The sequence below is a fragment of the Clarias gariepinus genome, chromosome 20 (assembly GCF_024256425.1).
Source record: "Clarias gariepinus isolate MV-2021 ecotype Netherlands chromosome 20, CGAR_prim_01v2, whole genome shotgun sequence".
Lineage (NCBI taxonomy): Eukaryota > Metazoa > Chordata > Actinopteri > Siluriformes > Clariidae > Clarias > Clarias gariepinus.
In genome coordinates this window covers 6,379,429-6,403,925 of record NC_071119.1, presented here as the reverse complement: position 1 = coordinate 6,403,925, position 24,497 = coordinate 6,379,429, and the positions used below count along the sequence as shown (strand labels likewise).

The 24,497-nt window shown below is 37.3% G+C and overlaps 1 protein-coding gene and 1 pseudogene across 1 annotated transcript; both read right to left on the bottom strand.

Moving 5' to 3' along the window:
* Positions 1–5,046: 5,046 nt before the first annotated feature.
* LOC128508241 (CD209 antigen-like protein E) lies at positions 5,047–16,055 on the bottom strand (annotated as a pseudogene).
* A 3,646-nt stretch (positions 16,056–19,701) lies between these two features.
* On the bottom strand, positions 19,702–20,953 carry LOC128508240 (C-type lectin domain family 4 member E-like). Its single transcript, XM_053479463.1, has 5 exons — positions 20,917–20,953; positions 20,632–20,841; positions 20,189–20,313; positions 19,946–20,046; positions 19,702–19,849 (listed from the first exon to the last, which is right to left on the bottom strand). The coding sequence occupies exons 1-5, from the start codon at positions 20,951–20,953 to the stop codon at positions 19,702–19,704; spliced, it is 621 nt and encodes a 206-aa protein (XP_053335438.1).
* Between the last annotated feature and the right edge of the window lie 3,544 nt (positions 20,954–24,497).

Genomic DNA, 24,497 nt, shown 5'->3' with positions numbered 1-24,497 from the left:
ATCATCTCCTCTTCTGAGTCTGCTCCCTCTCAAGACTTCTTCCTTGTGTTATAATCACCGTTCAGTGTTCAACAAGGATCTAAATGTCAAAGCAGTGACTAAATCAGCATACTATCATCTTAAAAACATTGCAAGAATTAAATGTTTTGTTTTCAATCAAGACTTGGAGAAACTTGTCCATGCCTTTATCACCAGCACGGTGGATTATTGTAATAGTCTCCACACTGGCCTTCCCAAGAAGACCATTAGACAGTTGCAGGTCATTTAGAACGCTGCTGCCAGGATTCTGACTAGAACCAGAAAATCTGAGCACATCACACCAGTCCTCAGGTCCTCACACTGGCTTCCTGTAACATTTAGGATAGATTTTTAAAGTACTTTTACTCGTTTATAAATCACTCAATGGCCTAGGACCCCTAAAAACACTGCAGATATCATCACTCAATATAAACCTAACAGACCACTCAGGGCCCAGTTTCTCGAAAGCTTCTTAGTGCTAAGTTCTTAAGTTGTACAGTACCTTAACCTCTTTCTTAACAGTATGGCGCAATTCCTGTTACATTCGTACTCTAAGTATCTCTTAGGTAAGTCACATGTTCGTAAGGTTGTTCTGGACCAAGCTTAACTCATTCTTAGTGTAGTTTTAGCTCAAGACGCTAGTTGCCGCCACTGAGCAGCAGTCTTTATGAATTAGCGGTGTATGCAAGAACATTTTCGCACGTTATCAGTAGTATTAATTATGGAACATACCATAAGTGTGTTTAAGAATTTTATTTTATTTTATATCAGTACTAATAGAGTGACTTTTAAATAGCCTATTTCATAATGTGACTAATGCATTAAAACTGGCAATCACTTTTAATATTCAACAGGTGGCAAATAATTTGGCTCTAACTGGCGAAGTTTACATAAAGGGGTAATCATAGTGATGTCCAGAAAGCAACAGAAATGGCAGCGATACAGCGTGTTCTTGTGCTAAACCAAAGACGATGCTGTTCGCAGAGCCATGTGGTGCATGTAAATTTTTTCTTTAGGCAAAACTTCAACCCTCTTCATATTTTGCCTGAGGTGGCTATTTAAAAAGGTTTTGCCTTCCAAGGCAACAGATTATGGAACTTCTTGACCTGCTCGGACCTGCACTTGCCAGGCCAATGCGTCGTTCTTACGATTTACGTCCCAATGTCCAGCTGCTTGCAGCGCTAAGCTTTTATGCTACAGGGAGCTTCATGGAGGTTGTGGGAGAAGGCTACTGCCTCAGCAAACCCTCCGTGTGGAAATGCATCCTCTCTGTTACCAACGCCCTTCTGTGCCATGCTGGGGATTGGATCTGACTGCCAGCAACACGCCAGGAGGTCCAGGAGGTGCACCAGGGCTGCCATGCCATGCTGGCATTCCTAGAGTCCTGAGATTAGTGGATAGAACACTAATCCCAATCTTCAGTCCATCAGTGCTTGATCAGGCATACATGTTGCAAAAGAGATATGCAGCAATAAACATCCAGGTAGTGGTGGACCACAGGGGTCTAATCAATTACCCGATTGCAAAGTGGCTTGGCAGCACCCTTGAGAGTTTTGTCTGGGCCAATTCTGCCGTGGTTAAGCAAGCAGAAAGAGGTGAATTTGGTCTGAGCATGTTCCTCGGGGACAGTGGATACCCCCTCAAAATGTACCTCTTTACACCAGTATCCAACCCACAGACTCAGGCTGAAAGAGCCTTCAATGTTGCACACATTCGCACTTGCAACATCGTCGAGCGTGCAGTTGGACTCTGGAAGCTGCGCTTTCAGTGTCTGCATAAGTCCCCAGGCGGATTGCGCATGTAGCCTCACAGGTCTTGCGCAGTTACGGTGCCAACAGCCATGCTCCATAGCATTGCTTTGCGTGGAAATGCACCATTACCAGAGGGGGAGGAAGAGGAGGAGAATGAGGAGGAAGATGCAGAGGTGGACATTAAGGTCTTCAATTTTCCACAGGGGGCTGCACTGATGCTGTCAGGGTAGAGGCAAGGCAGCAGTTGATTGAAAATGTTTTTGTTAAAATGTGTCTTATTTCTTATTAGCCACCATTCATGACTGGATGGACTTTTTGACACATTTTATTTTATGGTGAGATTTGATTTAGTTAAATGAGAAAAGAAACTTGGGTGTTTCAAACCCTGCGTCTATTAATTTTTTTATGTGACTGTAATGCTTAGAACCTCTACTCTGTCATCTCATCGTATTCATTACATAAGTGTGCTATACAACCCCAATGACTGACGTGCTTCTCCTAAAGTTGTATAGACCTAAACATTAGAATATCTCTGTCAAAAGTTAACTGGCTGGCCAAGCTAAAATGTTGCTGATTAATCTTTATTAAGATTTATCTAATGGCTAGTGAACTCAGATCGCAAGATTGGAAGATAGCTTTTCTCGCCGCTGCTCTGCCTCAAGCACAGCAAACCTTTTTTCAAACATTTGTCATCTCTATCTCAGACTAATGTCTGCTACTACAAACGAGTCTTTAAAAATAAACGTCCACCTAGATAAACATTCTTTAATTTCCTTGTGGATGAATAGAGCAACCTTTTACACGTAGGTTTCTTGTTGCAATAGGAAAAAAAAAAGTTGTTCTCCAGGCTCCTGAAGAATGACAAATGATGTCGTGTTTTTGTGCCACACGATTACTTTTTCTTAAAGAAGACACACGCTTGAGACTGGGGAGTTTGGATCATTCTCGGCCTTTTTTTTATTAGCAGCAACATAAAAATAAACTTAAAAAAATAGGTGCATACACTACAAATGACATACAAAAAATATTTACACGCCACACACACACACACACACACATCACATGAATGAACATCAAAATATAAACAATGAAAAACTGGCTTACCTTCAGATGGCAGCAAGATTGGTACTGAGATTAAAGGCCTATTGAACTTTGCCAGGACATTCTGTTGTTTGGCCAGCGCCAGCTTTGCCCTGTTCAGCTCCAGTGAATAGCGTGCGAGGACGTTTCCTTCGGTCAGCTGAAGCTCAATATTACGCAACTTTTGCTCAATGTTATGCAACACCACCAACTTTTCGCGTTCTAGATTTACGAGTTCCTTGCTACAGCAGCATCGTGCCATTTTTTCCTCACATCCTGCCAGTCTCTGGGTGCACCTGAACCAAAGGCAGCCATCTTCCTCGCAATCTCACTTCACATTTCTTTTTTAGTGCTGTTGCAAACGTTGTTTTTAAAGCTGGCGAAGAGTGTTGCTGCCATCTTCCCCATCTTATCCCTCTCTCTGTTTAGGGTAGGTAGGTTGTTTTTATCGAAGGTTTCAACCAATGGCAATTAAGAGTGCGTTGCACATAAGTGACCGTAGCTGTTTGTCAATCAACTATGATTCGGGTATACAATCATAGTTGATTGATAAACAGCTGCAGCACAGCGTTCGTCTTACCGCCACTACAGGTTACATGAAAACATTAGCAACCGTTTGCTGATTTAATTCATATATTTGTCTATTATCGCATGCTAACCCATAAGTTAACCCATGTCGAAATAAACGATATAACGATATTGGAGGAAATTAGTGCAACGTTTACTTTGCATAGAAAGTGCCGTCTCTCTTAACGCTGTCATGCAAAAGGATTGAAAAATCGATTCCTAAACAACCGATGTCGCCTAATTCAGCACCTTCACTGTGGACAGCACCTTGTAACGTCGAAAACATAAGAGGCAGCGACATAAGAAGACTCCTAAGAGACACAAGTTCGAGAAACACACTTACAAAAGTGATCACTTTACATAAAATATATCTTAAGAGTCTTCTTAGCGCGCTAAGAGTGTGCGTTATCGGGAAACCGGTTCCAGATCGTTAGGATTGAGTCAGCTAGAAATACCAAGGGTTCACACAAAACAAGGGGAGTCCGCTTTTAGCCATTATGCTGCCCGCTGTTGGAACCAGCTTCCAAAAGAGATCAGATGTGCTAAAACGTTAGTCATATTTAAATCTAGACTTAAAACTCATCTGCTTTTATTGAATAAATACTGTGCTATGTCCGAACTGACTGCACTTGCTTTTAGGTTTACTTTATATTTTATTTTTTTTAACTGTTTCTAAATTCAATTTTAGGTAGTTTTAAAAGTGTCATTACAAACTTTTTATTTTTATTTTAAATCAAATTTAAATATTTTTTTAAGTTTGATTGCTATTATTTTCTATTTCCTTTCATAATTACTCTCTTCTCTTTTATGTAAAGCACTTTGAATTACCGTTGTTGCCTAAATCTCACTCTACACATGGGCTTTATGTGAAGCTGTTTGTCTGCTGTTAAAAGAGTTTTACATATCACTTTACACTGAAGTGAGTTTAAGCCTAATGATGTGTTCTGTTCAAATCTGACCGATTTACATGTTTCCTATCTAATAAAGTGCAGTAAATTTGATCCATTTCTCATAAGGTTCAATGACTTTGTTTGCACATGGCATTTGAACACCAAAAATACATTTGAAACATTTTTATAAAAATGAGTGTGTTTTATAAAACTTTTATACACTCATGGCGTTCTCGGTCAAAAATGAACAGTTATTGGAAATGAATGGGTAAAACTTTAATTGGTGTATAAAAGAGATTTTTCTATAATAAATGTCAAAAATTTCATTCAGACAATAGACACTTGAGATGTGAATTATGAACAGAAATATTCAATTAATTGATCAAAAAGATACAAATTTAAATATTTAAAAAATCATAGTATTTTGCTGACTTTTAGGAGAGTTGTGGTCTCTGTGGCCCGAATGCTGTGTGTAGTGCAGATTGAGTGCTACAGGCAAAAACATACAGTATGTAACAGAAAGTAAATACCAGAGCTCTGGCGTTTATACGCATTAGTGCTGTAGAATCTGTAGCATTTCCAAAATATACCTGAATGAAAAATAAGTAGTCTCAAAAAAGGATAACAGGTGACACCATTATAGTTATTAACAGTAATGAGGATTTTACAGACACACCACACTGACACACACAGATACACATGTACATTCAATTTACTGCTTTAAATCCACATACAGCAATTCAGATTAGGATTGTCTTCTCGCAGATCCAAATATACTGTTCATTACAGAAATCATCACCCCAGTTTAACACAGGATCAGATGTTTCACCAGTTATAACACAATCATCTCATCTCCTGCTTTACCGTTTGGTTCTCCACTTGCCCAAAACCTGAAGGAGAGAATCAGAGGATCTGCTGTGTTTCTCAGACTAATGAAGAGTCAGGAACTGTATCAGAAGTAAATTATTAGTTCAGTAATTTCTTACCCAGTGATCAGTGGTGTATCGTCCACCCATTTCCACTCGCCCTTTCTTTCTCTTTCACTCAGACCAATCCAAGCTCTTCCTTTGTTCAGCAGTTTATTAATGAATTCCTGTCAATGTTTGTAATAAAATATAAGAATAAATAAGAGTCACACACTCACACGGACACACACTATCACACGCACTCTCTCACACACACACACACACACACACACACACACACACACACACACACACACACAAACAAACAAACACACACACACACACACACACACACACACACACACACACACACACACACACAAACTGTACCTGTTCTTCCTTGCTGTTTATGATCACCAGGTCTGCTCCTCTCTCTCTGCAATACTGTCTGCTCTCAGTCCAGTTCTTCTTACCAGTAGAGATGTAGTAAACCCTGGAGTTGAAATAAATCCATCCTGTTATCAAAGGAGGAGAAGAACAACAAAATTATTTGAGGCTCAACATTATTATTTTTTTACAGTATATTTGTAAGTCAGTATGTTTTCTCCAACAAATAAATTTGTAATTTCTGATTTCCTAGTGTTATAACAACAACAATGACAACAACAACAGAAACACAGACTACTACAAACTTGCTGCTACAAGATGGAGCAAGTGATAACAGGAACAGACTTGTTTCAATGATATTCAAAATTAAATGTGACTATGAATGGTTACAATTATGATGTAATGTTCGTTAATAATCATGTGATAGTTTTGCAGTAGTGTTGCTCACCCAGTATAGAAAACTTCTGGAGTTCATCTCTCTCCCTCTGAAACTGCTCTTTCAATATAGTAGGGGTGTTATGTTTCTGTAACTCGTTTTCTGTCTTCAAATTGTTGTATTCGATCCACAGCACTGTGACGGCAGTCAGCAGGAGAACACACAGCAGCATCACACACACTGCAGTCACTCTGTAACACCTGCTCAATGCAGTGTCTCCTCCTAATGAGTGGACACACAGACAGGTTTTTTTTTTTTTTTCTTTTTTTTTTAATGTGTTTAACCATAGTAAACTCACTGACAGACCGCGGCCCTGAAGACATGTACATGGTCATATTTGCAGTTATCCCCACGTAAACACACCTAGTCTACAGGATCTGTCATGTGTTGTCATCACATGGATCTTAATATTCCACTAATAATCATAATAATGTCCTGATCTTAATAAAACTACATCATGTCAACCACTTCAGTCAGAACAGTCTGACCTGATCCAGCTGATCAGTCGATCGTGAAGACGTCTATGTGACGTCATCTTTTTCATCTGGCAGAGGGCGTTTGCTCATCTGGCAGATGTCCCCGAGACGTCTGTGCCAGATGTTAGAACGATGCTTAGCCTACGTATTTAAGTCATAAATGAATTAAAACGTCTTTGATCCGCTCTTTAGACGATGTTAATCAGATTTTCATACATCTGCCAAATGTCTGATTCATATTAGATAGACGTCATTTTATTAAAACACCCCTCTCACATTATTTTAGTATTTTATTATTAATTATAATTAACCATGGTCAACAGAATTCTGTGAAGGAAGGAAGCATAAAACAAATGGGATAAAACAGAGATTTTTATTTTATATTTAATAAAAACCCTGTTTAACACCAGCAGCAACTAACAAATGAGGTTTCGATTTGAAAAGATGTACAAAACATAAAGCACCAGAAATAAGTATTAATCATAACAAAAAAAAAAACAACAGAAAGTTTTGTACTTTATAACTGTACGTTATGACTTTTAAATATGACGGTTAGATACGGTTAATCAGGAAACTCCTGAAGATGCAGACAGGACACTTTCACTCACAAACTCCTGTGAAAAAATGCAGAGATAGATTCAATAAAAATTCATGATACTTAATTAAGCAAATTAACAATATTTATACTTTCTTCCTCTCGCTTCACAACTCATGAGAACAGACCGAAACCAGTGAGGTTACAAGACGCAAGTGCCTAAGATCAGCATTAACCACCTCTGTCTGAGAAAAAAATAGTTCAAGGCAACAACCACATAGAGCACACAGACTGTACTGGAATACATATTTAGAATGCACAGAATACATATTTAATTAACTGTAAAGGTTTAGCGAGCAACAAAAAGAGAAGCTGCTGAAGTTATACTCTAAAAAATCATCGTTACCTTTTAAACATCACAACAATTAAAAAATTATGTTACTTTAATAAGATCTCTGAAAACTACATAGTTACTTAATAGTTAAGGGTTTAGAGAGCAACAAAAGATAAGCTGCTAAAATTATGCTCTAAAAATAAACATTGTTACCTTGTAAACATCACAATAATTAAAAGATTATATTACTTTAATAAGATCTCTGAAAACCACATGATTGTTTGAGTTGGACATCGCAAACTAAATCTTTAAAAATTACTTTAGCCTTAAATTCACACTATTATTTAAATTTATTTTAAACATACAAAATAGCATTTAGCTAACAGATTATATTTTTAACAAAAATTATTTTTTGATACATTATAATCAAGATATTTCAAAATTAAGTATTTATACTGATTAGTTTCAAGAACTTTATTAATCACTCACAATATTCTTTATGTAACTTTAAATTGTCCCATGGGGTGCTCATGGGAAATCTACAACATTGGAACAAGAAGAAGTGATGACACACTGCTGAGAGAATGCGAAAGAAATACTTGGAACTTGACACTATACTGTAAGTATAATAAATATTGAATAAAAAATATAGAATGCATAACTTTACACACAGAAGCCTCTAAAGCAGGTAAATGGAATGTGCACAAGCACTATTTTATCTGAATAATTGTACTTTTTAAAATACAGAAGAAAGCTCAGGAAACCTTGATATAACACTACATGCAGCATGCAGAATATAATGCTAACATGTTTATTCCAGAGGTATAAAAAGCATTTTTTTAAGATAAACTACATTTAAGATGATCTAAATATCTAAAATTCTGAAAAAAAAGGTAGCTGGGGATCAAACTTAAGTTATCAGGATGCTGAAGTGAGTATTAGCCACAATGCACTATGTGCACTCAAAGCATGTTTTGAGCAGACAGGCATTTCCAAATGAAACCATGTGACCAATAAACATGTGACCAAACAATGATGCGTTTGCCTAAATAGGTTTAAGGGAAAAAAAGAAAAAAAAAACTGTGACAATGTACTTTACGTTAACTTCTTTTTCCAGATGTTGTGTTGTTTTTACTATTAACTTTGAAAGCATGAAAAAAAAATACTTGCAAATGAAGGTTTAAAAAGATTGTGTTGTTTCATTAAAAAAAAAAAAAAAAAAAAACACTTAAAAATGGCTGTGGTAAAAGGGGCATATCCAGTTAACAAATCGGGCAATTCTGGTAGACCCTCTTTTTTCACCATAAAGAGGAAAGGGGGCATGGACATATGCATCTCTCTCCCTCTCTAAAGTTTTCTCTCTCTTGTATCTTGTATGGTTATTTTCTGCACTCAATTCACTAAATTTGATCCACAGCATTGTGACGGCAGAACACACTGCTCTGGAAACCGATAGAACAGCCTCATTAATATCAAATCCTTACAGCAGTGACATGGAGAACATCTTAGAAACTCTATCCAGCCATCAATGTGAAACTCCTTCCTTTGCAATAAAGCATGTAGTGATGGGCGGGGCTTTGGGCTGGTTTTTAACTAACTGACCTGCAAATCTGTATCATGTCACCTGTTCTTCCTCTGCCCTATGATCACTGCATAAGCCAAACTGCAAAACCTTAAAATAAATTATAGAAATTATATATATATACACAGTTTTTTTGGAACAACATCATTAATTACATCTGTTTATTGATATAAAATTTAATACAGATGCTCTCTGGTCTGTCTGTTTCTTACAAGCTAAAGTTGGGTAGGTTAGCTGCTAGCGACTAATGACCAACCCCATAGCAACATTTTGTTGCTCAGAATGATCTTTTTCTACTGTAGTCTCATAAGACTGAATTAAGCTTTCTCATTATAAACTTGACTTTGCCTTTTCTATTACTACTAAAGCTGACTGAGGAAAAACAAAGAGACACAACTGAGATACAACCTGAGACTTACTTTTGGAGTAAGCTGTAGGAGAAGCAAATGAGCCATACTGTATATAAGACCACATATATAATCACAGTGAAATTAAAGCCAGATATACATGAGGTGCATGAAACACAAATGAGATTGTAGTTTTATTGAACATTTCAAAAATCCTCAATGACAGCATACAGTGATGAGTCACAACAAACACCACATGAGACCAGTCAGTGTCCATACTGACCTCTGTCCACCACAACATTAAAACCAGCAGGTTAACAATATTAAAAATATTACAGTTTACTATTATCACTAATTTGTAGATCGAGCCCATGAATAAAATGATATACATAAATAAAATAAACATAAATTTGCAAAACACAATATACAGTTTTGCTTGTGTAATGAATTTATATTTTAGACAATATAACGGGATGGGGGGGGGGTGTATGGGGAGGGGGAGAAATCGTGATCAAGTACAGAACGGAACAATCATTCCAACTGAGAAAACACTCCTATATTGACAAAACTAACTTTTATAACCTAAAGCAAATATTAAAAAAAAAAAAAGTTTTTACAGGAAAAGAGGAATATTTTTCTTATTTGTTTCTCTGCATTACTCCACTCACCCAGAAACACTTCTCCAATCTATAGAACACTGAAATACCGTATATCTGAGTGTATGTCTGTCAGGCTTGTGTCAGGGTTGTGACCTTCAACATGATCTGCAATCTTGTAGATAATGTCTACCATCTTATCCTGCTCAGAAGTACACTGAGACATCTTTAATTTTAAAACTCACTAAAATATGAAATGACTGTGTGGACGTGACTGACTCTGTGTGAAGGGAATGAAATGTGCTGCTGTCGATAAAGGAAGTCAGAGAAGGTTACACATCCGAGGAGGGACATCAGGGGCGTATTGTGGTCAAGTGTGAAGGCATTAGAGTTGCAGTTCTCACTCATTTTACGTCTCACACACATGTTCTGGTTAAAGTCAAGTAGTACAAATACTGTACTAAGATCACACTGTTGTGGTATAATCATGTAAACACCACACCAATGCATCATATCTTTGGTAATAAGTCGTAGTTATTTATCTATAGCAAGTTTGTTTCTGTTACAATTAGTAGACATGTTCCTGTAGTAGATCTGGAATTATTTATTCATTTACTTTTTCAGAAGTTTTTATGCAGCTTTACTGTGAGGTCTAAGATCAGGGTCAACAAACGCTATATTTTGCACATCTGTACGCGAAAAGAGTAACAACCACACACACACACACACACACACACACACACACACACACACACACACACACACACACACACACACACACAGCCATGCAAAGGGGATGGGAAGTTTATTTAATATTTACCCTCTTTGTAACAGTAAGTCTTTAGGATAGAGGAGTTTGTGTGTTGGTGTTTCTCAGTAAATAAAAGGCTGCTTTTTTATATACAGTATTTCACAAAAGTGGGTACACATCTCACATTTCAGCAACCATTTTATTATATGTTCTGAAGAAACAATACTATAGAAATTTTGACAGTAATGTCTGTGTGTTGAGTTATTTTTAGAGGACAGTAAATCTAAATATATATATATATATCTCATTGACTCCTATGTGTAGAAAACATTTGCTGCTTGATCCGCACTCACCGGACGCTACGAACGCAAGAAAAAAAACGCTCGATTTTTATGCCCGTGTGAACAAGGCCTTAGGGCATCAGACAGAGTACACCCTGCACACGGTATCGCTGGGGCACACACACATGCACTCAGCCACACACTTATTCACACATTACGGGCAATTTTGGAATGTCAATTAGCCTAATCTGAAGGTCTTTGGACAGATACGTATCGATCATGTAATAACATCAGGAATTCAAGAGAACTAATTTAATTTAGAACTATCATTAAAATAGAGAAGTCCTGAAAGTTATTTGTAGAGCCCTGATCTCAACATCATTGATTCTATCTGGGATTACATAAAGAGACAGACATATTTGAGGCAGCCTACATACAAAAACGATCTGTGGTTAGCTCTCTAAGATGTTTGGAACAACCTACCCAAATTGTGTGCATGTGTACCTAAAAGATATGATGCTGTTTTAAAAGGGTGGTGATGCCAAATACTGATTTAATTTGGATTTATCTTCTGTTTATTTACTTTCCATTATGTTAACTGATTAAAATAAACTATTACCACAACTATTTTAAAGGCATTTTTACTGTACAGTATTTCACACCTGCCTAAAACTACCTGCACACTCCTATACATCAATAAAGATTGAGGATGTTATAATAAATTAAAAACTCTTAAATATATACAAAATAAGTTGTTGCTATTGACAATATTTTTTTTCACGTTTGTTTTATTCACCTAAAGATTTAGGTTAAAAACTTTAAGATTTGTTTAAAAAAGAAGAATTGGTAAGCTTTAAGTGATTATTTCATGTTGGGTCACCCTTATTATTCTTGTCAGATTCAATAATGAATCCTTTTTTTTTGGATGGTATATCATGTAACAATACAGATAAAGACTTTATTAAACAAATACGACAACAAAAGAATAACAGAACACAAATACTGTAAAATGCAGTGAAAACAGCAGCTAATGACAACATAACAGAAGTAAGACAACCTAACTGTGAACATCTGCTAGCTTCAATAAGGAAACTAATCAAACAGCACTAGACACAACTGTGAATAGAAATCATGTCTTGAACCAGAAAACAGTGAGCAGTAATGTGAGGATACAAGTGCTATAAACATAGACACAAAGTCCAAAGCAGTCACATCTGCTTCCCACTTGGGGGCGCACCTCACACGTTACTCCTAGTCCCTGACTGTGAGGGATGTAGAAAGTTTTATATGGAGGTGACAAAATATTTTGGCAGGATGGTGCGAGGGTGATGAAAAGGATGGAATGAATAAATAATGAATGAATTAACCAATTTTTCCAATCAGAGCATGCATGTATTGATTCATGTTTACTGACTTCACATTTTTTATTTAATCTCCCATAAAATCTAATATGTTATTTTACTTAATAACATGGTGTGTTACTGCACTAAAATTTATAGAAAGAAATAATAAAATCATATCATGGGGTCCTACTAGAACTAGAACAGGATCATCTGTCTCCACCTGTCTTACTATTAGCCCATGCTTCTGTCCCTCACTCTGATTCAGCTGCATTCTTTTCATCTCTTAAATTTATTTCTACCTTTAAACTTTAAAACTTAAAAAAATAGTTTACAACTTTAAGTAACAAGTAACAGTTATTTTCCTCACACTGTGCTTCTCTAACAGTGTGTACATTCTCCATTATCCACTATCAGCTCCACTCACTGTTATAAAACATAAATAAAATGAATGTAAATACTGAATTTAACATTTCTGACCGAGCAAACTTAAACATTCTGTACCTGTGTGTTGTGCTTCTGAATGTGTCTTGGCATCAGCATCTTCCTCCTCTGTGTCAGGGTCGTGACCTTCAACATTGTTTGCAATCTTGTAGATAACCTTCCCCATCTCATCCTGCTCAGAAGAACACCAAGACATCTTTAATCTATAAAAGTCACAATAAAACATGAAGTGACTGTGTCTCTCTGTGGACATGACTGACAGGCTGAGCCTCTCTGTATAGGGAATTAAATGTGCTGCTGACAGGAAATAAAGTTAGAGGAAGTTACACGTCATGGTAGCAGCATCAGAGGCTTCTTGTGCTTAAAGTGTGAAGACATTTGAACTGTAAAATACACGCATATCCCAGATGTACATGTTGAAGTACAGCAGTTATATAAATACCAAAATGATGTTGTAATTGTGTATAATACATTACATTTTGCATTTTATATATAATTTCATTCTGCAGAGTTTTTAGACCTTTGGCCTGCGGCTTTTAATATAGACACAAGTTCCACTGGTCTAAGATCAGCATTAACCACTGCTCACACACGATGCACATACACACTCTTGCACAGTCTCGCACACAGAAAAAGGGGCAAGTTTTGCCTTACAGTATGTGAGTCTTCAGGACAGATCGAGATAACTGCAAAGGAGTGAAATAAGTGAACCGGCAGAGGAAATTACTGATTAAAATGACTATATGGCCAAAAGTATGTGAACACCTGACCATCATATGTACTTCTTCTCCAACCTGTTGCCACAACGTTGGAAGCACTAAATATAATAGTTTTTTGTATGTTGTGATAGTACTATTTCCATTTACTCGAATTAGGAGACCAGAAATGATTCCAGCAGGACAATGCAAAAAAAAAGACTATATTATTATTATTATTATTATTATATATACAGTTTGCGAGCATTCTGCAAGACATTTTGACTTGAAAAACAAACTTCTTGGTTTACGAACACCAAGTATCATTTAGCACGCATACGCTTCTTAATCAACATTCATACGTGCGTGTACTGTTAACTGTACCACTGTGACCATGTGTGTGTGTAAAGCATCTTTCATTTTGTGTTTGTATGCGTGTCTACAGCGCATGTGTACTGTTTATTATACCACGTGTGTGTGCGTGTAAAGCAAAAGCAAGTTATATTAGAGAGGTTAAATATCTATTTTCTCTCTGCAGACCTGGTGATCATAAACAGCACAGAAGAAAAGGTGTGTGTTTGTGTCTGTAAGAGAGAGAGAGAGAGAGAGAGAGAGAGAGATTTTTTATTTATTCAAAGAAATTTTAATTTATTTATACCAAAGCTGTGGTGTCTGATTCAGGATTCAACTACATGTGTGTGCCAACATGGCTGCCAGATTGACTTAGTCAAATTTGATTCACATGTTCCAGCCTAGAAATAACGAAAGGTCTGATATCCCTGTTCAATCAGACCACAAAGGCTGCATGTGTGCACAAGCAGCAGACCCTTTTTCAGAATCTTGTATTTAGAAGACCCTAGATTACAGTTTTTTCTGTTACACTCTGGTCACACAAAGCACTCAAAACTCTTGGCTGTAATAGTTTTTTTATTTTTTATTTAGAGTCAACCTTTAACCACATATACTGTAGACTGAGGATTTGCAATAGCTTAATTCCCCAAATATGAAATAAAAATACTCAAATTATTTCTGTGTTCATGATCAGGATGATGAGGATAATCTTACCTGGATACTGTAGATCTGTACACAAGACCTGCTGCTGTGACCATAAAGCCTGTCCTGTGCTCATTCACACTCTAACTGAACACCATGTCAACACACTAAGTACTGTTAGTTTTCACTTTTCTACAACTGCATACTGTACTGATTTATAACCACATAATCACCAGCGTCACACACAACCCATAGATCATCTCCTCTTCTGAGTCTGCTCCCTCTCAAGACTTCTTCCTTGTCTTATCTCAGTTTTTAATCACCGTTCAGTGTTCAACAATGATCTAAATGTCAAAGCAGTGACTAAGTCAGCATACTATCATCTTAAAAACATTGCAAGAATTAAATGTTTTGTTTTCAATCAAGACTTGGAGAAACTTGTCTATGCCTTTATCACCAGCAGGGTGGATTATTGTAATGGTCTCCTCACCGGCCTTCCCAAGAAGACCATTAGACAGCTGCAGCTCATCCAGAATGCTGCTGCCAGAATTCTAACTAGAACCAGAAAATCTGATCACATCACACCAGTCCTCAGGTCCTTGCACTGGCTTCCTGTAACATTTAGGATAGATTTTAAAGTACTTTTACTCGTTTATAAATCACTTAATTGCCTAGGACCCCTATATCATCACTCAATATAAACCTAACAGACCACTCAGGGCCCAGTTTCTCGAAAGCTTCTTATCGCTAAGTTCTTAAGTTGTACCTTAACCTCGTTCTTAACGTTATGGCGCAATTCCCGTTACATTCGTACTCTAAGTATCTCTTAGGTAAGTCACATGTTCGTAAGGTTGGTCTGGACCAACCTTAACTCACTCTTAGTGTAGGTTCAGCTCAAGACGCTAGTCGCCGCCACTGAGCAGCAGTCTTATAAATTAGCGGTGTATGCAAGAGCGGTGTATTATGGCACGTTATCAGTAGTATTAAGTAGTATTAATTATGGAATATACTGTAAGTGTGTTTAAGAATTAAATTTTATTTTATTTCAGTACTAATAGAGTGACTTTTAAATAGCCTATTTCATAATGTGACTAATGCATTTAAACTGGCAATCACTTTTAATATTCAACAGGTTGCAAATAATTTGGCTCTAAGTGGCAAAGTTTGCATAAAGGGATAATCATGGTGGTGTCCAGAAGGCAACAGAAATGGCAGCGATACAGCGTGTTCTTGTGCTAAACCAAAGACGATGCTGTTCGCAGAGCCATGTGGTGCATGTAAATTTTTTCTTTAGGCAAAACTTCAACCCTCTTCATATTTTGCCTGAGGTGGCTATTTTTAAAAAGTTTTGCCTTCCAAGGCAACAGATTATGGAACTTCTTGACCTGCTCGGACCTGCACTTGCCAGACCAATGCGTCGTTCTTACGCTTTACGTCCCAATGTCCAGCTGTGTCCAATGTGCAGCACTAAGCTTTTATGCTACAGGGAGCTTCATGGAGGTTGTGGGAGAAGGCTACTGCCTCAGCAAACCCTCCGTGTGGAAATGCATCCTCTCTTTTACCAACGCCCTTCTGTGCCATGTTGGGGATTGTATCCGACTGCCAGCAACACGCCAGGAGGTCCAGGAGGTGCACCAGGGCTGCCATGCCATGCTGGCATTCCTAGAGTCCTAAGCTTAGTGAATAGAACACTAATCCCAATCTCCAGTCCATCAGTGCTTGATCAGGCATACATGTCGCGAAAGGAATATGCAGCAATAAAAGTCCAGGTAGTGGTGTATCACAGGGGTCTAATCAATGACCTGCTGGCCTGGCAGCACCCTTGACAGTTTTGTCTGGGCCAATTCTGCCTTGGGTGAGGAAGCAGAAAGAGGTGAATTTAGTCAGAGCATGTTCCTCAGGGACAGTGGATACCCTCTCAAAATGTACTTCTTCACACCAGTATCCAACCCACAGACTCTGGCTGAAAGAGCCTTCAATGTTGCACACATTCGCACTCGCAACATTGTCGAGCGTTTGGACTCTGGAAGCTGCGCGTTCGGTGTCTGCACAAGTCCGCAGGAGGATTGCGCATGAAGCCTCACAGGTGTTGCGCAGTTACGGTGGCAACAGCCATGCTCCATAGCATGGCTCTGCGTGAAAATGCACCATTACCAGAGGGGGAGGAGGAGAAGAAGAATGAGAAGGAAGTGCAGAGGTGGACATTGAGGTCTTCCACAGGCAGCAGTTGATTAAAAATGTTTCTGTTTAAAATATGTCTTATTAGCCATCATCTATGACTGGATGGACTTTTTTTGACACATTTAATTTTATGATGAAATTTGATTTAGTTAAATAAGAAAATAAACTTGGAAGTTTTAAACCCTGCATCTATAAATTTTTCAATGTGATTGTAATGCTTAAAACCTCTACTCTGTCATCTCATCGTATTCATTACATAAGTGTGCTATACAACCCCAATGACTGACGTGCTTCTCCTAAAGTTGTATAGACCTAAACATTAGAATATCTCTGTCAAAAGTTAACTGGCTGGCCAAGCTAAAATGTCGTATTGCTGATTAATCTTTATAAAGATTTATCTAATGGCTAGTGAACTCAGATCGCAAGATTGGAAGATAGCTTTTCTCGCCGCTGCTCTGCCTCAAGCACAGCAAACCGTTTTTCAAACATTCGTCATCTCTATCTCAGACTAATGTCTGCTACTACAAACGAGTCTTTAAAAATAAACGTCCACCTAGATAAACATTCTTTAATTTCCTTGTGGATGAATAGAGCAACCTTTTACACGTAGGTTTCTTGTTGCAATAGGAAAAAAAAAAGTTGTTCTCCAGGCTCCTGAAGAATGACAAATGATGTCGTGTTTTTGTGCCACACGATTACTTTTTCTTAAAGAAGACACACGCTTGAGACTGGGGAGTTTGGATCATTCTCGGCCTTTTTTTTATTAGCAGCAACATAAAAATAAACTTAAAAAAATAGGTGCATACACTACAAATGACATACAAAAAATATTTACACGCCACACACACACACACACACACACACACACACACACACACACACACACACACATCACATGAATGAACATCAAAATATAAACAATGAAAAACTGGCTTACCTTCAGATGGCAGCAAGATTGGTACTGAGATTAAAGGCCTATTGAACTTTGCCAGAACATTCTGTTGTTTGGCCAGCGCCAGCTTTGCCCTGTTCAGCTCCAGTGAATAGCGTGCGAGGACGTTTCCTTCGGTCAGCTGAAGCTCAATATTACGCAACTTTTGCTCAATGTTATGCAACACCACCAACTTTTCGCGTTCTAGATTTACGAGTTCCTTGCTACAGCAGCATCGTGCCATTTTTTCCTCACATCCTGCCAGTCTCTGGGTGCACCTGAACCAAAGGCAGCCATCTTCCTCGCAATCTCACTTCACATTTCTTTTTTAGTGCTGTTGCAAACGTTGTTTTTAAAGCTGGCGAAGAGTGTTGCTGCCATCTTCTCCATCTTCTCCCTCTGTCTGTTTAGGGTAGGTAGGTTGCTTTTATCGAAGGTTTCAACCAATGGCAATTAAGAGTGCGTTGCACATAAGTGACCATAGCTGTTTGTCAATCAACTATGATTCGGGTATACAATCATAGTTGATTGATAAACAGCTGCAGCACAGCGTTCGTCTTACCGCCACTACAGGTTACATGAAAACATTAGCAACCGTTTGCTGATTTAATTCATATATTTGTCTATTATCGCATGCTATTGATAAGTTAACCCATGTCGAAATAAACGATATAACGATATTGGAGGAAATTAGTGCAACGTTTACTTTGCATAGAAAGTGCCATCTCTCTTAACACTGTCATGCAAAAGGATTGAAAAATCGATTCCTAAACAACCGATGTCACCTAATTCAGCACCTTCACTGTAGACAGCACCTTGTAACGTCGAAAACATAAGAGGCAGCGACATAAGAAGACTCCTAAGAGACAGTTCGAGAAACACACTTACAAAAGTGATCACTTTACATAAGATATATCTTAAGAGTCTTCTTAGCGCGCTAAGAGTGTGCGTTATCGGGAAACCGGTTCCAGATTGTTAGGATTGAGTCAGCTAGAAATACCAAGGGTTCACACAAAACAAGGGGAGTCCGCTTTTAGCCATTATGCTGCCCACTGTTGGAACCAGCTTCCAAAAGAGATCAGATGTGCTAAAACGTTAGTCATATTTAAATCTAGACTTAAAACTCATCTGCTTTTATTGAATAAATACTGTGCTATGTCCGAACTGACTGCACTTGCTTTTAGGTTTACTTTATATTTTATTTTTTTTAACTGTTTCTAAATTCAATTTTAGGTAGTTTTAAAAGTGTCATTACAAACTTTTTATTTTTATTTTAAATCAAATTTAAATATTTTTTTTAAGTTTGATTGCTATTATTTTCTATTTCCTTTCATAATTACTCTCTTCTCTTTTATGTAAAGCACTTTGAATTACCGTTGTTGCCTAAATCTCACTCTACACCTGGGCTTCATGTGAAGCTGTTTGTCTGCTGTTAAAAGAGTTTTACATATCACTTTACACTGAAGTGAGTTTAAGCCTAATGATGTGTTCTGTTCAAATCTGACCGATTTACATGTTTCCTGTCTAAAAAAGTGCAGTAAATTTGATCCATTTCTCATAAGGTTCAATGACTTTGTTTGCACATGGCATTTGAACACCAAAAATACATTTGAAATATTTTGATATAAATGAGTGTGTTTTATGAAACTTTTATACACTCATGGCGTTCTCGGTCAAAAATGAACAGTTATTGGAAATGAATGGGTAAAACTTTAATTGGTGTATAAAATAGATTTTTCTATAATAAATGTCAAAAATTTTATTTAGACAATAGACACTTGAGATGTGAATTATGAACAGAAATATTCAATTAATTGATCAAGATACAAATTTAAATATTTAAAAAATCATAGTATTTTGCTGACTTTTAGGAGAGTTGTGGTCTCTGTGGCCCGAATGCTGTGTGTAGTGCAGATTGAGTGCTACAGGCAAAAACATACAGTATGTAACAGAAAGTAAATACCAGAGCTCTGGCGTTTATACGCATTAGTGCTGTAGAATCTGTAGCATTTCCAAAATATACCTGAATGAAAAATAAGTAGTCTCAAAAAAGGATAACAGGTGACACCATTATAGTTATTAACAGTAATGAGGATTTTACAGACACACCACACTGACACACACTCACACACAGATACACATGTACATTCAATTTACTGCTTTAAATCCACATACAGCAATTCAGATTAGGATTGCCTTCTCGCAGATCCAAATATACTGTTCATTACAGAAATCATCACCCCAGTTTAACACAGGATCAGATGATTCACCAGTTATAACACAATCCTCATCTCTTGCTTTACTGTTCGGTTCTCCACTTGCCCAAAACCTGAAGGAGAGAATCAGAGGATCTGCTGTGTTTCTCAGACTAATGAAGAGTCAGGAACTGTATCAGAAGTAAATTATTAGTTCAGTGATTTCTTACCCAGTGATCAGTGGTGTATCGTCCACCCACTTCCACTCGTTCTCTCTGTTACTCAGACCAATCCAAGCTCTTCCTTTGTTCAGCAGTTTATTAATGAATTCCTGTCAATGTTTGTAATAAAATATAAGAATAAATAAGAGTCACACACTCACACGGACACACACACTATCACACGCACTCTCACACACACACACACACACACACACACACACACACACACACACACACAAACACATACTGTACCTGTTCTTCCTTGCTGTTTATGATCACCAGGTCTGCTCCTCTCTCTCTGCAATACTGTCTGCTCTCAGTCCAGTTCTTCTTACCAGTAGAGATGTAGTAAACCCTGGAGTTGAAATAAATCCATCCTGTTATCAAAGGAGGAGAAGAACAACAAAATTATTTGAGGCTCAACATTATTATTTTTAGAGTATATTTGTAAGTCAGTATGTTTTCTCCAACAAATAAATTTGTAATTTCTGATTTCCTAGTGTTATAACAACAACAACAACGACAACAACACAAGCGCAGACTACTACAAACTTGCTGCTACAAGATGGAGCAAGTGATAACAGGAACAGACTTGTTTCAATGATATTCAAAATTAAATGTGACTATGAATGGTTACAATTATGATGTGATGTTCGTTAATAATCATGTGATAGTTTTGCAGTAGTGTTGCTCACCCAGTATAGAAAACTTCTGGAGTTCATCTCTCTCCCTCTGAAACTGCTCTTTCAATATAGTAGGGGTGTTATGTTTCTGTAACTCGTTTTCTGTCTTCAAATTGTTGTATTTGATCCACAGCAGTGTGATGGCAGACAGCAGGAGAACACACAGCAGCACCGCACACACTGCAGTCACTCTGTAACACTTGTTCCATGCAGTGTCTTCTCCTAATGAGTGGACACACAGACAGGTTTTTTTTTTTTTTCTTTTTTTTTTTATGTGTTTAACCATAGTAAACTCACTGACAGACCGCAGCCCTGAACACATGTACATGGTCATATTTGCAGTTATCCCCATGTAAACACACCTAGTCTACAGGATCTGTCATGTGTTGTCATCACATGGATCTTAATATTCCACTAATAATCATAATAATGTCCTGATCTTAATAAAACTACATCATGTCAACCACTTCAGTCAGAACAGTCTGACCTGATCCAGCTGATCAGTCGATCGTGAAGACGTCTATGCGACGTCATCTTTTTCATCTGGCAGAGGGCGTTTGCTCATCTGGCAGATGTCCCCGAGACGTCTGTGCCAGATGTTAGAACGATGCTTAGCCTACGTATTTAAGTCATAAATGAATTAAAACGACCCTGATCCACTCTTTAGACAATGTTGTCATTTTCTAAATTCAACTGAATCAGATGTTCATACATCTGCCAAAGGTCTGATTCATGTTGGATAGACGTCATTTTATTAAAACACCCCTCTCACATTATTTTAAGTAAATACACTCGGGTAAATATAATTAACCTGGTCAACAGAATTCTGTGAAGGAAGGAAGCATAAGACAAACGGGATAAAACAGAGATTTTTATTTTCTATTTAATAAAAACCTTGTTTTACACCAGCAGCAACTAAGAAATGAGGTTTCGATTTGAAAAGATGAACAAAACATAAAACACCAGAAAAAAGTATTAATCATAACAAAAAAAAAAACAACAGAAACGTGTTGTACTTTATAACTGTACGTTATGACTTTTAAATATGACGGTTAGATACGGTTAATCAGGAAACTCCTGAAGTCAGATGCAGACAGGACACTTTCACTCACAAACTCCTGTGAAAAAATACAGAGATAGATTCAATAAAAATTCATGATACTTAATTAAGCAAATTAACAATATTTATACTTTCTTCCTCTCGCTTCACAACTCATGAGAACAGACCGAAACCAGTGAGGTTACAAGACGCAAGTGCCTCTAGTCTAAGATCAGCATTAACCACCTCTGTCTGAGAAAACAATAGTTCAAGGCAACAACCACATAGAGCACACAGACTGTACTGGAATACATATTTAGAATGCACAGAATACATATTTAATTAACTGTAAAGGTTTAGCGAGCAACAAAAAGAGAAGCTGCTGAAGTTATACTCTAAAAAATCATCGTTACCTTTTAAACATCACAACAATTAAAAAATTATCTTACTTTAATAAGATCTCTGAAAACTACATGATTGTTTGAGTTGGACATCGCAAAATAAATCTTTAAAAATTACTTTAGCCTTAAATTCACACTATTATTTAAATTTATTTTAAACATACAAAATAGCATTTAGCTAACAGATTATATTTTTAACAAAAATTATTTTTTGATACATTATAATCAAGATATTTCAAAATTAAGTATTTATACTGATTAGTTTCAAGAACTTTATTAATCACTCACAATATTCTTTATGTAACTTTAAATTGTCCCATGGGGTGCTCATGGGAAATCTACAACATTGGAACAGGAAGAAGTGATGACACACTGCTGAGAGAATGCGAAAGAAATACTTGGAACTTGACACTATACTGTAAGTATAATAAATATTGAATAAAAAATATAGAATGCATAACTTTATGCACAGAAGCCTCTAAAGCAGGTAAATGGAATGTGCACTAGCACTATTTTATCTGAATAATTGTACTTTTTAAAATACAGAAGGAAGCTCAGGAAACCTTGATATAACACTACATGCAGCATGCAGAATATAATGCTAACATGTTTATTCCAGAGGTATAAAAAGCATTTTCTTGAGATAAACTACATTTAAGATGATCTAAATATCTAAAATTCTAAAAAAAAAAAGGTAACTGGGGATCAAACTTAGGTTATCAGGATGCTGAAGTGAGTATTAGCCACAATGCACTATGTGCACTCAAAGCATGTTTTGAGCAGACAGGCATTTCCAAATGAAACCATGTGACCAATAAACATGTGACCATGTGACCAAACAATAGGTGCGTTCGACTTCATGCGGCGCTGCACAGACCGATCGGCGGCTGACTTGAAGTAGTGCATGCCGGTTAGAAATTTTGTCCGACTTGAACCGGCGCCGACGCCACGTGACGTTCACGTGTGGCATCAAAGTAACGCGAGAGCGTTTCGAGAACAGCCGGCTTGCTCAGCCAGCGCAGCATTTCAGGAGCGACTGCACCAGGCTGTGATGACGTCACAGCTTCTCATGATTGGCCACATTCACCACATGACGATGATCACAAGTCTTTCGTGCCTTAATCCATATAATTGCATAATAAATCAATGTGCATGCCATTTCGTAAATTTTTTCCTTTAAATTCTTTATATTGGATTTGTGCATAAGTTTATTGTACTTTTTTCATACAGACCACTTATAGTATTCAGCTGCATATTTAAGTAATATTTTTTATGGAATAACTAAAATGTCACAGACATTTAATGTAATGTGGTCAACATTGGTTGATGCTGAAATCTGTAGTTGCTGCTTCACTTGCATGTGCTGCATTGTGCTAGTGTGCATTGTCAAGTGAAAAATAGAACATTTAGATCACTTTTATACACTGGTATAAATTATAATAAAGACAAATACATTGTGCTTGTGCATCTATGATTTTTTTCGGTAGCTTCACACACCTTTAGTATAGTCCCATGGTCTCTCACTTTGCAAATATAATGACCATGCATTACCAAGTGCAAGAAAAAACAAAATGAATAATATAACAATGAATGTGAAGGACAGCAAAGGAAGAACCTTTACGCTTAAGGTTTCCAAGGAAACTGCAGAAAGAATGAAAACTGGTAAGTAAATGGAAGAACTGGAATAAATACAAGTTAACAATGATTTGTGTAATAGTTTTTTTTATTAAATTTTTCAACAAAACAACAGCAGTGGTACAGGTGTCTTAACAGGCAAAATTTTGTAACACATTCTAATGGCTATAAATTCTTAAATGCAAAGACAAACAAATCACGAAACAAGTTTAGAAAGGCATAGTCAATGGAGACCTTCAAGAAAGTTCCAAAAAGAGGACTGTGTGATAGTTTTCAGTATTTCCCCAGATGTTCCTCTCTGATGTCATGGCAAAAGTTACAGCCGTTGACACAAAACAAGGTAAACACTTGTGATGAACAAACACATACTGGACACATAAGTGACAACTAAATTTTTAGCTTTCTCTCTAAACAGCTCCTATCAGCGATCTAGCTTGTGCTGCAGTGTTTCCCCAACCTCCTTCTCTATGTCCCTCTACCTCCACTGAGTCACCTGTACCCCTAAATCTCAGTTTTGTGAAACCACCAACCAGCCAGTGCCCTGTGCACCAGACACCCATTAGCCAGGACCTACCGACTGCCACCCTAAAAACCGATGTAGTGGGTGGTAACCCTTCAGGAGCCAGAAACCCATCCTCCGTCCAGATAGACCGCCCTAAATCACAAGGTATGGCACCTAAGACTGGAAAAAAGAGGCATGTGTTTGCAGTGGTAAAAAACTTTTTTTCAGAAATCACACACAAAATAACGTTGCTACTTTTGGACCTTACAAAAACTTGGAACTTTTGGAGCTTACTAGTAAG

What these genes read in the sequence shown, in the direction of transcription:
- LOC128508240 (XM_053479463.1), bottom strand. Translation starts at nt 20,953, where the DNA reads ATGACCATGTACATGTGTTCAGGGCTGCGGTCTGTCA. An exon ending in TTCAGGGCTGCGGTCTGTCA is followed by an intron (nt 20,842 to 20,916) that starts GTGAGTTTACTA and finishes TCCACTCATTAG; the next exon opens with GAGAAGACACTGCATGGAAC. An exon ending in TAAACAGCAAGGAAGAACAG is followed by an intron (nt 20,047 to 20,188) that starts GTACAGTATGTG and finishes AAACATTGACAG; the next exon opens with GAATTCATTAATAAACTGCT.